A 15,186-nucleotide genomic window follows, 5' to 3' on the forward strand; every position below is an offset into this window, starting at 1 on the left:
GGCCTGATTCATGGCTGGTGAGGGAAGGTACAGTAGGAGCTCCTGGGCCCCCTTCTGTGCCTCCAGAAGGATAGCCAAGTCATTTGTGGGTCTGATGTATTGGGGTGTCTCATAAGAGCATGAAGAATTCCTACGCTGGCTAAAGCCACACCTCACTGTAATCTGAGACCAAATCACTCGCCCCAGGTCCCATAGATAGGCAGTGTATTTTCATTTTTATGCCTTCCATCATATGCTGTAATAACTAGCTCAAAACCGAAAGCTAGTGTTATGTGTTGTACTTGACTGATTATTTATTTTTAATTATAATCATTGGATGAATCTAAATATAAACACAAACAACTCAGAGGAAAATATGTGGATGATAAATAAATAAGGTATTTTCGTCTGTGGCCCCAACTGTATCCAATCATTGAGTTCATTTATTAGATTCTTGTGCAGGTAGTATAAATAGAACTGAAGGGAGTCACTGTTTGAAACAGCAGGAGTGGCAGGGGTGGGGTCTTTTAAAAGGTGTCATTTGAAAATAGCGGTCATGTTAGAAAAACTCAGGCCACACACATAAAGCAGAAGTACTCCCAATCCAATGCCATGCCGCCTCCGCTGGCAGCCTCGCTCCACAGTCACGCGTGTATCCTTCCAGCCTTGCTAAGGAATTGATGAGCAGATGCATGTGCATGCAGATAGAGATGGATAAATCAATCCTTTTTGCATGCCTGCTTCACTGCACAAAATACCAATGTGACTAGAAAACAATCCATGCTTATATATACAATTGAAGCAAAATAAAACCATCCGATTGTGGAAGAGTAAAGTAAATTGGTATGATTATCTAAAATTTCTGTAACTCTGAGCAAATCAGTTACATTATTTCCTATTGTCTATTGTCTAAAAACCCACTTAACATAATTTTCAAAAATTTAGAATAGATCAGCGAAGGGACATTCAGGGGATGTTTTCTCATTCCACAGAATAAGAAGCTTGATGGAAATTATCAGTACATTTAACCAAGTATTCAATAGATGTGTGCATTCTATGCCGTTGTTAACAGCAAACCTTGTACATGGCAAATATATAATCGTATAATGAACAAACATCCAATTACGGATCGCAACACATTTGAGACCACTTGGGGGCATGTTTCATATAAATATTTCTTCTGCTTTGAATTTTAATGATCTTAAATTCTCATTACAGAGCATTAGAGAAAGTTTCTTTGGCAAAGTACCTTTTAAAATATTGATGAGGGGCTTTGTAAATCATATTTGTTTTAGGAAGAAAGGACCTCATCTACAGATAATTTTATGTGAGAAGGAAAATAGTTACAACATTATTTAAAGCTTTTCCATTGCATAATTATTTGGATAACAACAGATTAATTAAGGAGATTACACTATTGTGTTTCAGATGTTAGATTATTACAAGGCGATACTAGTATCAGAACCTTCTTGGAAGGCAACTCCATAAAATACAACCTCATTTTTTTTTCTGTCCAGCCTACTTTCATCCATATTATTTTAATAAAAAGAATGAGTTTTGTTTTAAACTATGTTTCATCTTCTTCTGTGATGTACATATTAAATTTCAAGGCTTGGAATATTTTGTGTCCAAATTAAAATTTTAAGAGATTAATTTTACACTATTCCATTTATCATTTATGATTTTTTTAACAGCTATCTATGAACAGTCATGTGAAGCCTATAAGCACAGAGGAAACACTTCAGGGTTTTATTATATAGATTCAGATGGAAGTGGTCCCCTGAAGCCCTTTCTCCTGTATTGCAACATGACTGGTAAGTCAGTCGACTTTCTTTTAATAGTTAAATTCGCATGGATGCCTTAAGCATACAGAATTAAAGTGAAACAAGTTGGATGTTGATCTGATTAAAGTGGGTGTTGTGCAGTAGAGGAACTGAACATAAATGCTGTCATTCTTTTCTGTGCATGAAGTATCTTGAAGAACATCTAATAATAACTGTGTCTTATGAAGTCCCCTTACAAAAGGGATAGACTTAATTTCTCCAACAAGATTAATAGATGTGAAAGCTTTGAAAAATATTTACTTTTTAAAGACAGGTAAACATGAAATTTGTTCTTGAATCCTTTAGTTAATAAATTTTATTTTTTTATAATAAATTTTATTTTTATATTCCCCATACAATTTCAACCCCCCCATTTTGACCGCAATCCCTCCCCTCCCTCCATCCCCCCCCCAAAAGTGTCTCTGGTTCATAGATTTTTGTTGATTTTGATTTTCACTTTCTTATAGTTATTCGTTTTCCTGGTCCCTTATTTAAGTTTTCTAGATTCCTGCTATGAGTGAGACCATCCGGTGTTTTTCATTTTCTTTCTGGCTTATTTCGCTGAGCATGATCCCTTCCAGCGCCATCCATGTTGCTGCAAATGGCATGTGTTTATCTTTTTTGAATGCTGAGTAATATTCCATGGTATGTATGTACCACATCTTCTTGATCCAGTCATCTATTTTTGGGCATTTGGGCTGTTTCCAAAGCTTAGCTATTGTAAATAGTGCTGCTATAAACATAGGGGTGCAGGTGTTCTTTGGAATTGATGTTTCTCTGTCATTTGGGTAAATACCTAGGAGTGGAATTGCTGGATCATATGGAAGCTCTATGTTTAGTAGGTCCAGAAATCTCCACACAGCTCTCCATAGTGGTTGGACCAGTTTGCACTCCCACCAACAGTGCAGAAGAGTTCCTTTTTCTCCACACCCTCGCCAGCATTTGTTGTTGCTAGTTTTTTTAATATGTGCCATTCTCACTGGTGTAAGATGGTATCTCATGGTTGTTTTGATTTGCATTTCCCTGATGACAAGCGATGTTGAACATTTTTTCATATGCCTGTTGGCCATTTGCATTTCCTCTTCAGAGAAGTTTCTTTTTAGCTCTTCTGCCCATTTTTTGACTGGATTATTTTCTTTGTTGTTGTTGAGTCTCATCAGCTCTTTGCAGATTTTTGTGATCAATCATTTATCATTAGTGTTGTGTGCAAAAATGTTCTCCCAGTTGGTGGGGTTTCTCTTTGTTTTTGTTATTGTCTCTTTTGCTGTGCAGACGCTCTTTAATTTGATGTAGTCCCAGCTGTTTATCTTTGCCTTCACTATCACTGCTTTGGGTGATGTGTCTGTAAAGATGTCTTTGATGTGCAAATCACGTAGTGTTTCGCCTATATTTCCTTCTATGTATTTTATGGTTTCAGGTTTTATGTCTAGTTCTTTAATCCATTTTGAGTTGGTTTTTGTGTATGGTGTGAGGTGGTGGTCAAGCTTCATTCTTTTGCATGTAGCGGCCCAGTTTTCCCAGCACCATTTATTGAACAGACTTTCTTTGCTCCAATGCATAGTCTTTGCTCCTTTGTCAAATATTAACTGACCATAAATCTGTGGGTTTATTTCTGGATTTTCTATTCGATTCCATTGGTCTGTGTGTCTGTTCTTGTTCCAATACCATGCAGTTTTGATGATTATGGCTTTGTAGTATATCCTGAAATCTGGGAGTGTGATGCCTCCATTCCCTTCTTTTTTTTTCAGGAGAGCTTTGGCTATTCGGGGTTTTTGGTGATTCCATATGAATTTCATCAATAATTGTTCTATTTCTTTGAAGAATAACATTGACATTTTTATTGGAATAGCATTGAATCGGTATATTGCTTTTGGTAGGATGGCCATTTTAATAATGTTTATTCTTCCAATCCATGAGCAGGGGATGTCTTTCCATTTCTTTGTATCTTCTTCTATTTCTTTTAACAGTGTTTTATAGTTTTCTTTGTAAAGGTCCTTTACCTCTTTTGTTAGATTTATTCCCAAGTATTTGATTTTTTTTTGTTTCAATAATAAAGGGATGGTATTTTTCATTTCTTCTTCAGATTTATTGTTAGTGTATAGGAAGGCTTCTGACTTTTGCATGTTGATTTTGTATCCTGCCACTTTGCTGAACTGATTGATGAGTTGAATTAGTTTTTCTTTGGAGTTTTTGGGGACTCTATGTATATTATCATATCATCTGCAAATAGTGATAGTTTGACTTCTTCTTTTCCTATTTGGATTCCTTGGATGTCTTTCTCTTGTCTTATTGCTCTGGCTAGGACTTCCAGTATTATATTGAAAAGCAGTGGTGAGAGTGGACATCCTTGTCTTGTTCCAGATCTTAATGGAATTGCTTTCAGCTTTTCACCATTGAGAATGATACTGGCTGTTGGCTTGTCATAGATGGCCTTTATGATGTTGAGGTATGTTCCTTGTATCCCAAGAATTTCAAGGGCTTTTATCATGAATGGATGTTGCACTTTGTCGAAAGCTTTCTCAGCATCTATTGATATTATCATATGGTTTTTATATTTCTTTTTGTTGATGTGTTGGATAACGTTGATTGATTTTCGGATGTTGAACCATCCTTGTGTCCCTGGAATGAATCCTACTTGGTCATGGTGAATTACCTTATGGATACACTGTTGGATTCTGATAGCTAAAATTTTATTGAGGATTTTTGCATCAGTGTTCATTAGGGAGATTGGCCTATAGTTTTCTTTTTTGGTGTTGTCCTTGTTCGGTTTTGGTATTAATGTAATGTTGGCTTCATAGAACGTGTTAGGTATTATACCTTCCTTCTCAATTTTTTGGAAGAGTTTGTGAAGGATAGGCACCAATTCGTCTCTGAATGTTTGGTAGAATTCATTTGTAAATCCATCAGGTCCTGGGCTTTTGTTTTTGGGTAGGTTTTTGATTACCATTTCAATTTCGCTAATTGTAATTGGTCTGTTTAGGTGTTCTATTTCTTCTTTATCTAGCTTTGGGTGATTGTAGAGTTGTAGGAATTTGTCCATCTCCTCAAGATTGTTGAACTTGTTTCCATATAACTGTTCATAGTAGTTATTAATTATTCTTTTGATTTCTGCTGTGTCCGTTGTGATTTCTCCTCTTTCATTTATTATCCTATTTATTTGTGCTTTCTCCCTTTTTGCCCTTGTGAGCCTGGGTAGGGGTTTATCTATTTTATTTATTTTTTCGAAGAACCAGCTCTTGGTTTCATTGATCTTTTGGATTGTTTTTTTAGTTTCGATTTCATTTATTTCTGCTTTGGTTTTTATTATTTCTTTTCTTCTACTGGTTTTGGGTTTTTTGTTATTCTTTTTCTAGATCTTTGAGCTTCGAGATTAGGTTGTTTCTTTGAGTCCTTTCTTGTTTCTTGATGTGAGCATCTATTGCTATATATTTTCCTCTTATTACTGCTTTTGCTGCATCCCATACATTTAGGAAATTGGTGTCCTCCTTGTCATTCAATTCAAAGAATTTTTTAATTTCTTCTTTTATCTCCTCGTTAGTCCAGTGGACTTCCAGTAGTGTGGGTTTCAATCTCCACGAGGTAGGAGAGTACCTTGCCTTCTTTTTATGGTTTATTTCTAGTTTGATGCCTTCATGGTCAGAAAAGTTGGTTGGTATGATTTCAATCTTGGTGTATCTGTTGATGTTTGTCTTGTGCCCCAGTATATGATTGATCCTAGAGAATGATCCGTGTGTGCTTGAGAAAAGTGTATACTCAGATTTTTTTGGGTTTAGTGTTCTATATATGTCTGTTAAGCCCAAGCACTCTAGATCCTTATTTAGAGCTTTAGTGTCTTTACTTATTTTTTGTCTTGTTGATCTATCCATTGTTGATAGTGGTGTGTTGAAGTCTCCCACTACGTATGTGTTTTCTCTGATGTCTGTTTTCAAAGATGCCAACAGTTGTCTGATATATTTTGGTGCTCCTTCATTTGGTGAATATATGTTAATGAGTGTTATTTCTTCTTGAAGTATTGTCCCCTTGATCATAATGTAGTGACCATTGGGGTCTCTTTTTTTTTTTTTAAGTTTGAAATCTGTTTTATCTGATATGAGTATAGCTGTTCCTGCCTTCTTTTTTGGTCCATTTGCTTGTAGAATTGTTTTCCATCCTTTAACTTGGAGTCTATTTTTATCTTTTGCAGCTAAATGTGTTTCCTGGAGACAGCAAAAGGTTGGGTTTTGTTTCTTAATCCAGCCTGCAACTCTGTGTCTTGAAGTATTGTCCCCTTGATCATAATGTAGTGACCATTGGGGTCTCTTTTTATCTTTTTAAGTTTGAAATCTGTTTTATCTGATATGAGTATAGCTGTTCCTGCCTTCTTTTTTGGTCCATTTGCTTGTAGAATTGTTTTCCATCCTTTAACTTGGAGTCTATTTTTATCTTTTGCAGCTAAATGTGTTTCCTGGAGACAGCAAAAGGTTGGGTTTTGTTTCTTAATCCAGCCTGCAACTCTGTGTCTTTTTATTGAAGAGTTTAGTCCATTTACATTTAGAGTTAGTATTGATATGTTAGCATCTGTATTTGCCATTGTGTTTGTCTTTCCTTTGATTTTATTTATTTATTCTTTTAATAACTTTCTTTGGCCTTCTTTTGTTGTTATTCGTCCCTCTGAGGTTCTGGCTTTAGGACTCCTTGTAGTATTTTTTGGAGTGGGGGTTTAGTCGTAATAAAATTCCAGAATTTCTGTTTGTCTGGGAAGGTCCTTATTCTTTCTTCAAAGAGGAAGGAGAGCTTTGCGGGATAGAGTATTCTTGGTTGGCATCTGTTTTCTTGGAGTCTGTTGACTATGTCCCTCCACTCTTTCCTTGCCCATAGTGTTTCTTCAGAGAAGTCTGATGTCAGTCTGATTGGTTTCCCTTTGAATGTTATCTGTTTCTTCCCTCTTGTTAGTTTCATTATTTTTTCCTTGTCTTGGATTCTTGGGAGCTTTACTATTATGTGTCTTGCTGTATTTTTCCTTTCGTCATGGATGTTTGGTGTTCTTCTTGCTTCTTGTATATCAATTTTCAGCTCCTTCTTCGCGTTTGGGAAGTTCTCTTCAATTATATCCACGAATATTTTCTCTGTTCCTACATCTCTCTCCTCTCCTTCTGGGATTCCTATAACTCTTATATTTCCTTTTCTCATGGAGTCAGATAGTTCCTGAAGTCTTTCTTCGGTCTTTTTCCTTCGTCCTTCTCCTTCCTTTTCTGTTTATTTCTTTTTATTTCTGTGTCTTCAAGAGTACTTATTCATTCTTCCATTTCATCTATTCTGCTTTCATTGCTTTTTCCAGAGTTCTTTAGCGTCTCCATTAATTCTTTGATCTCCTGCATTTCTTTTACTTCCCTCTTTAGGGACTCAATTTCATTCTTCTGGTCATTAATTATTTTCCCCTTATCATTGTTTTCCTTTATGACTTCTGTCAGTTTTTTAATCACAGCAATTTTAAATTCTCTATCTGGAAGGCTCAGAAGTTCTTCCAAGTTACTGTCGTTGCAATCTGGTAGATGGTTTTCTTTTTGCGGTGTGCTTTTTTGCTGAGGAGTTGCTGGGTTGCATGTGGTTTTTCTACTCCCTACTGCCTGTTTTCTAATTTGCCGTATTCCTTGTGACACTGTGTTGCTGGTACTGGCCGGCATTTTGGGCGACCTTCCCAGCTCACCACTGGCTCCTCTGGGGAACTTCTGCTGGGTTCACAAGTCTCCAGCAAAGAAAGGTCCCTGCTGCAAAATGGCGATGTGGGAACGTGCTCCCCTGCACGCCCGGTCTGCCCCAGTGGTGGGTGCTGCTTCCCTCTGGGCTGGAACTGCAGTCTAGAAGGCGCCCGGCATGGGCAAGCCTCCCAGCTTACCTCTGTCTCCTCAGTGAGCCTTCTGCTGGGTTTACACAGTCTCCAGAAAGAAAGGTCCCTGCTGCAATATGGCGATGCAGGAATGCGCTCCCCTGCATGCCCGGTCTGCCCTAGTTAATAAATTTAAATAGGAATTAATAATCATGGAAAATGTGTTTGATTAAATCCCAACATCCATTCAAGACAAAGGAAAAACTAAAAACTCAATAAATTAATAGTAGAAGGCAATTTCCTTAAGTTGTTAAAAAGGATCCATAAACAAATCCCATAGCTACATCGTAGTTTATGGTGAAATATTGAAAGCTTTTCCAACTGTTAGCAGCATGAACACAAGGATGCCTCTGTTCACATTAGAGGTCCTTGCCAGTGGAATAAAGCAAGAAAAGGAAATGAAAGAGATAAGTGATCAGTTTTTGTATTGAGATTATTCTAAACAAACTAATAGTAAACTATTAAAAGTTAGGATGATCACCGTTTATCAAGTAAATAAAAAAAATATATTTTCCTGTATACCAGCAATGAGCAATTAGAAAATAAAATTTTAGAAAGTTTCTATTTCCAATAGCATCAAAAATCTCAAAAACATGATAATCTGATGAAAGATGTATATGGTTTCTACAGAGATAGGTATACAATGTTCTTAAGAAAATTAAAATCTTAAGGCCTCCCCTGGTGGCGCAGGCGGTTGAGCACAGCACTGTGAAGCTGTCCACAGCCTTTGCAGCACTGGTTCATGTCCGGCCAGCCGGGCGAGCGTCCCACATGGTGCAGCAGACCTCTCCTGTCTCACCCGCTGCTCCCCTCAGCAGTGTATTTCGTCAGTCTGCCTGTTCTGTTCCCCGCTCTGTCTCTGGTGAATCTTCTCACCCTCCCGTGCATCTGGTCTGTACCCCAGTTCTAGTATAATAAATACATAAATCTTAAAAAAAAAAAGAAAGAAAATTAAAATCTTAAATCAATGGGGAAATATTAATTTTTCATTGACTGGAAAGTTCCAGATGTTGTGTCTCTTCCCAACTAGTGCAAATCGAGATTAAAATTCCAACTGGGAGTTTATTGGTTTGTGTAATCGTTTTAATGAAAACTGACATGCAGATTCCAAAATTTACTAGCAAGTTTGAAGGCACAAGAAGAAACAAATTAATCTTGAATAATAAGGGACTTAACTCTCCCTGATATGAAGACATTATACTGATAGGCTAAGTAAAATAGTGTGTGTTTGGCACATGTATAAAGAAATAGACCAGTGAAATTAAGTAGCAAATCTGTCATCAAATGCACTCACAGGCAAATAGTTGGTTTATTGCAAAGGTGACAGTGATGTACAACAAAGTAGAGATGGTCTTTTCAATCATTAGTGGGGGGGGAATTGTATATAAATATTGCAAAAAGGGATCTTAATGACTTCCTTATCAAACACAAAAAATGAATTCTAGATTGAATGTGCTAGAAACAAGTGCCTATTTAGATTCAATTTCAATTAAATGATTTAAAATAAATTTTAAAAATTTTATAATTATTAAAATTACAGGAATTTCAGTGTCACCCCCTCTGTCTCATACTTGTTTTCTTTTTAAGATTTTTTTTTTTTTTTGCATAAAAGAACTGAGGTATAGGCCAAAGTTGCAGAGGGTGAGAGGATTCACTAAAGACAGTGTAGGGAGCAGAACAGGTAGAATTACTGAAATACACTGCTAAAGGGAGCAGCGGGCAAGACAGGAGAGGTCTGCTGCACCATATGTGGGTTATCAGCTCCCTGGGGATGGAACTCGGCTACAGCAGTGAAAGCACTGAGACTTAACCCCTATGCCACCAGCAGGCCTTCATACTTTGTTATCTCTGCTCAGTAGATCCTTGTGACTGGTAGTGAGTGTATTCAGCAGCACAGATGCATGACCCTTCTATCATCACAGAAAATTTACACTGGACATTGTTATATTAGAAAGTAAGTTTTATTCAAGAAAACAACCAAAAAAGGGGAAATAGTTGAGTAGGAGGTGTTGCAGAGGAGAATTCATTCCTTCAAATCAATCAGTGAGTATCTGGGCAGAAAGGAAACCACAGAGCCATGTCCTGAGAGAGGTGTGTTCAGAAAACAGCTACACATCCAGTGTGACTGGATGATGGGTAGTGATTTTGTATTTTACTTTATCTCAAGAGCTGCTTATCTGTGTAGGAGCCTTGCTCGTCTTTCATTAGATTTATATCAGTGCCACCTTTGCAGTAAATCAGCCATCCATACAAGAGTCAAGGAGAGCAGGAGAGGGAGAGCCATGAGGTCTTCACAGCAGTGCTATAAGGTTCAGCTCTCCACTCTGAATGAGACGGGAAAGAGTGAAGAGTTTTAAGCTGTGACGGGTGCAATCTGACTTCCTTTGATAGGATCATGATTGTTTCTATGGTAGCAGCCTGTTTCGGAGCAGGCGTAGGAAGGATTTCGGAGACACATAGATACACATGTGGCATAAGACATATATAAATAATATCTATTTTGTATGTAATGTTATTAGGTTATATTATACATTATATTTGACACAGCATGTATAATTATATATCTACATCTATGTTTGTACCTATCTGCCTATAATAGGAGTTAGGAAACCTGTTTGGAGACCAGTTCAGGAAATGCAAGAATCCAGGCAAGAGCTGGGGATGCCCCTTGTGCTGGATAATAGTAGTGGGAAGGAGAATAATGTAGTGGGAAGGAGGCTGGATTTCCTCAGTGATTACCCAAGAGGAGTGAGAAAACAAGTGGATCCAGAAGTACCGCTAAATCTGAGTAGTCACTTCTGAGATGTGACCACAGAAGTTTGAGGGGTGAGATCAGAAGCTCAGGTTTACACAGTTTTACTCTGAGATGCTTGTTAAATATTCAGATGAGATGCTGAGAAGTCAATCGAGCATGGGAATAGGGCAGCGGCAGTTCCTTTGTGGTAGTGTGTGACTCTAACAACTGCAGGATGGTGGGTAAAACTTGGGTACTGGATATTTTTTTTAATAAAGATTTATTTATTTATTTACACAAGCACTGGGTACAGTCAGAAGCGCGGGAGGGTGAGCTAATTCACCAGAGCCAGAGCGGGGAACAGAACAGGCAGAAGGACCGAAGCACACTGCTGAGGGGTGCAGCAGATGGCAGGAGAGGTCTGCGCGCCATGTGGGACCCTCGCTGGTGGCCAGGGATCGAACCGGTGCTACAGAGGCTGTGGGCAGCTTCACAGTCCAGGGCTCAACCACTGCGCCACTGGGGAGGCCTGGGATTTTTTTTTTTACTTAATATACAATGTGTCTTTAGAGATTTTTTTCATAAAACACAACTACAGTGGCTTCCACTTGTTCTCACAACCATTTTGGATACTCCCTGTCTTAAATCTGTTTCGGCTGCTGTATATAACACAGTAGCACAGACTGGGTGGCTTATAGGCAATAAGAATATCTCTTTCTCAGTTTTAGAGGCTGGGAAGTCCAAGATCATGGTGCTGATATAGTCAGACAAGATTCCTCTTCTGGGCTGCAGAAGAGGTGGAAGGGGCCAGGGAGCTCTGAGGGGCTCTCTTTTTTTAAGATTTATTTATTTATACAAGCACTGGGGTACAGGCCAGAGTTGTGGGAGGGTGAGAGGGTTCACCAGAGACAGAGCGGGGAGCAGAACAGGCAGAAGGACTGAAGCACACTGCTGAGGGGAGCAGCGGGCAAGGCAGGAGAGGTCTGCCTCGCCATGTGGGAATCTCCATGGCCGGGAATCGAACCGGTACTGCAGAGGCTGCGGACAGATCCACACGGCTGCACTCAACCCGCTGCGCCACCAGGGAGGCCCTGCAGGGCTCTTTTATAAGACCTCTAATTCCATTCATTAGGGCTCCACCCTCACAACCTTATCACCTCCCAGAGGTCCTATCTGCTAATAATATCACTTGAGGGGGTTAGGTGATTATATGCATTAGAGCTTGTAGTGGGGCAACCAGGTGCAGGGCAGGCAGGAAGCGGGTACTGAGAGGCTTAGGAGGCAGCTGAGCCTCCCAGCCCCCTGTGAATCTTTCTGCATTTTCTCTGGGCCCTCTCTGGTGTTCTCTTGTGGTCTTGCCTCCCGCCATCTTTTTCAGAGTGACCCCGCCCTTATATCTGGGCCTCTAGGCTCAAGTGTGCTCAGATGACATGATGACATACATAGACAACCCTGCAGATTCCATTAAAAAAACTAATTAAGACAAAAAATAAGTTCAGCAAAGTGGCAGCTTACAAAATTAACAAATTAACAAATAAAAAATTGTGGTGTTCCTATAAGCATACACTGAGTAGAAGAGGCAGAAATCATGACAGATAATCCCATTTACAACCACATCAAAAAGAATTAAATACCTAGGAGTATATTTAACAAAAGAGGTGAAGGATGTATACAATGAAAACTACAAACATTGTTAAAAGAAATAGATGAAGACACAAAGAAATGGAAAAGGATATATATTCCAGTGCTCATGGATTGGGAGAATTAACATTGTTAACAAATGATCATATTACTCAAAGCATTATACAGGTTCATACCTATCAAAGATTATACAGGTACAAACCCTATCAAAGTTTCAGTGGCATTCTTCAAAGAAACAGAGCAAACATTACTGAAATTCCTATGGAACCACAATAGACGACACTATGTCTTTTTACTATCTAAATAATAAGATTATTAGTTCATTTTATTGAATGAATCATTTCATCTATTAAGTCAACATATTTCATTTCCAGTTATTGTGCCTTGTTAGTCATGTAAGTCTAGCTACAATTCTAAGAACGTTGAAATAAAAGTATACACATGCACTCTCTTTAGACACACAGGTTAAAGATACTTTAGCAAAATTATTAAAAAGCATTGAAAAAGAGGACTCTCAAAAAATTTAAAGCCTTTTGAAAAGCAAGCTGTTGAGGGCAAGTGTATAGATATTTCAGTCAGAAGCTAAGTGTCTTCACAAATTTAGAATACTGAAATATATACAAACAAAAAGTGACAATTCCAGAAAGCAGTAACCCAGAGAGAAATACAGGCTACAGTCTGAGGCTCTCCTGATGGATCTGGATTTGTAAATGAGGAATCTAAGACTCAGGGAAGCTCAAGGAAGCAGGTTGAAGAATAGAAAAACATCACAAGACTAAAACCTCTTAGCTCGAATATTTTTCCAGTAGGAAAGATTACCTTCTATCAATGTCTCATTGGTTATAGACAGTAACATATCCTGTGGCAATACCAACCAGGTATAACAATTATGACAACAAGAAAAAAATGCTCGGTTGGTAAACTTGCAATTGTAAAATTTTACAAAAACAGTTGCTGATTAGAATTAGTAACAAATTATTACACATGTATTTAAATTCCTTTAGACACTACAAGCCAAAAGACACTAACAAAAAGTCTCTTTTGAATGGGTATTTCCCTAAACTATGTTAGAGCCTGAAAATTCTCTCTAAATAGAATATTCTAAATATAATTTAAAAATAGGATAATATGAGTCCTAATGTGGCTGTCTCCCATGAAATACGTAGGGTTGTTTTCATCTACACGAAATCCATTGTTTTTTTCTATAATGAAATCGTTTCATATTCAAGAAGTTTCTCACTATCAAACATTACATTATAAGGATGGTTGTTTCTGTGGGGGGGAATTGATGAGAGCTAGAGTAGTGGCTTTCAGACTTTTCTTTAAAATGTTAATTCTGTGGGGGCCTCCCTGGTGGTGAAGTGGGTTGAGCGCAGCACTGTGAAGCTGTCTGCAGCCTCTGCAGCGTGAGTTCAATTCCCCGGCCAGCCAGAGAGATATCCACCTGATGAAGCAGACCTCTCCTGCCTCACCCGCTGCTCCCCTCAGCAGTATCTTCGGTCCATCTGCCTGTTCTGTTCCCTGCTCTGTCTCTGGTGAATTCTCTCACCCTCCCGTGCCTCTGACTGTACCTCAGCTCTTGTATAAATAAATAAATCTTTAAAAAATATTAATTCTGTGGCTTAAATTCAGCCTTTCCCTCTGTACCATTCCCAAGATTTTGGATTTCATTTTGCTGACTCAGTGAGTTTAGAGACCAAGGCCTGCATCTCTGCTCTATTACCAAGCTCCCCATGTGGGTCTGAGATAGGAGCTCCTGACAGCATTCAGTGAGAAGGCTGGAGAATATATAGCAATTTTTTTTTTTTTTACTTTGTGGATTTCCATAAAGAGGGCTGCCTTCCCAGCTGTGAGAGTTAATAAGGAACTAACATTATTCCCATGCAGCCTTGTTTGTTTCAAGTAGGACTCCAGAAGGCTTGCTCTTCTCCCCTCTCATCTCCCCACTTCCCTTAACACAGCACTTCCTACCTGCTCTGGTCTTCTTCACATCCATCACCCTCAGCGGTGAAGCCTGAAGCAACTCTGCGGTAGTGTTGCTTAAACAGCATGTTTTTTTTTTTTCCTTACCCTGTTATCACACTAAAAAATAGCAGTCAACTAAGATAAATCAAGGTCTTAATTACTGAGTTGCTTTACATACAATCTATATATTAGAAGTCTCTTCAGGAAGAGAGATGGGTAGAAGCAAACTCTTTCCATTTCTTTTTTTAGTGAGTTATTGAATTTCATAGATTTTCTGCCTATTTCAGCTCTGTCTTCTTACTCATCTGCCTGTGTCTTCTTACTGTAAAAACTATCTTTGCATTTCATAAAGGGTAATTTAAAAAAAATCATGACTCTCATACAGATACAAAAGTAGAAGCTAAAAAACCTGCTTGAAGGATTTTAACACATGATTAATGAAGAAGCTGGTAAGATGTTACAGCCAGTTCAAAGGAGAATCCAAAGAACAGACACCTCTGTCTTTCAGGAATAGTGAAATAAAATGTGCATGTGGATGCAAAACAGCTTCTTTCATAGCAGAGGAGAGAAGTCCCAGGGGAATTTGCTTGTCTATAGACATTGCTTGTAGTAAGAAAACAATGCCTTGCTGGCTAAACAAACCAACCTACCAGGAATCCTGTGTTAAAGGGTGAATGGAAATATGTCTTAGAAGTTACTGAATTTCTCTGGAGAGAGGAAAAGGCTTGCCTCCCCCGAGGCATCTGCCTCCATCCTAGAAGTGAGGAAGACCTAAGGATTTATCCCTTCCCTCCTCAAGAACTCCAGAGCCACACTTCCTCTCTCACTCCATGGAGGGGACATATACCAGCCATCCTCTAAAGACTCCAAGTTTCATAATATTGGGGCTTCTCACTTGTGGTGCAACTCCAATGGGTGGCAGTGCAGGTAACACTCATTGTCTTAGCCTCAGAAACATGGGGCATGAAGAGAATGGATGCTGCAAAGATTATCTATAAGCTAATGTATCTGATCCAAGGTCTTGTATCTCTTAGTATACATTTTTATCTCTCACTTCTATAGTTACATCCGTATCTACATCTACAGTTTTAGCAAGAGAGAGATTTGTATATAAGGCAACATGTTAACTTCCAAGTAGGATAGCAACTCAGCCTTCCTGGTTTCAGACTTCGCCATCA

The 15,186-nt window shown here is 38.5% G+C and overlaps 1 protein-coding gene across 6 annotated transcripts in view; it reads left to right on the top strand.

Moving 5' to 3' along the window:
- CNTNAP4 (contactin associated protein family member 4) overlaps nt 1-15,186 on the top strand; it is a gene marked incomplete at both ends in the record, with an annotated part of 238,429 nt that overhangs the window by 162,683 nt on the left and 60,560 nt on the right. For all 6 annotated transcript variants that reach the window (XM_084257952.1, XM_084257953.1, XM_084257957.1 and 3 more), the window contains one exon: nt 1,674-1,793. In XM_084257952.1, the coding sequence (XP_084114078.1) occupies nt 1,674-1,793 (120 nt within the window). The remainder of the gene's footprint in view (nt 1-1,673; nt 1,794-15,186) is intronic.

This window comes from Talpa europaea (assembly GCF_964194135.1).
Source record: "Talpa europaea genome assembly, chromosome: 16".
NCBI lineage: Eukaryota > Metazoa > Chordata > Mammalia > Eulipotyphla > Talpidae > Talpa > Talpa europaea.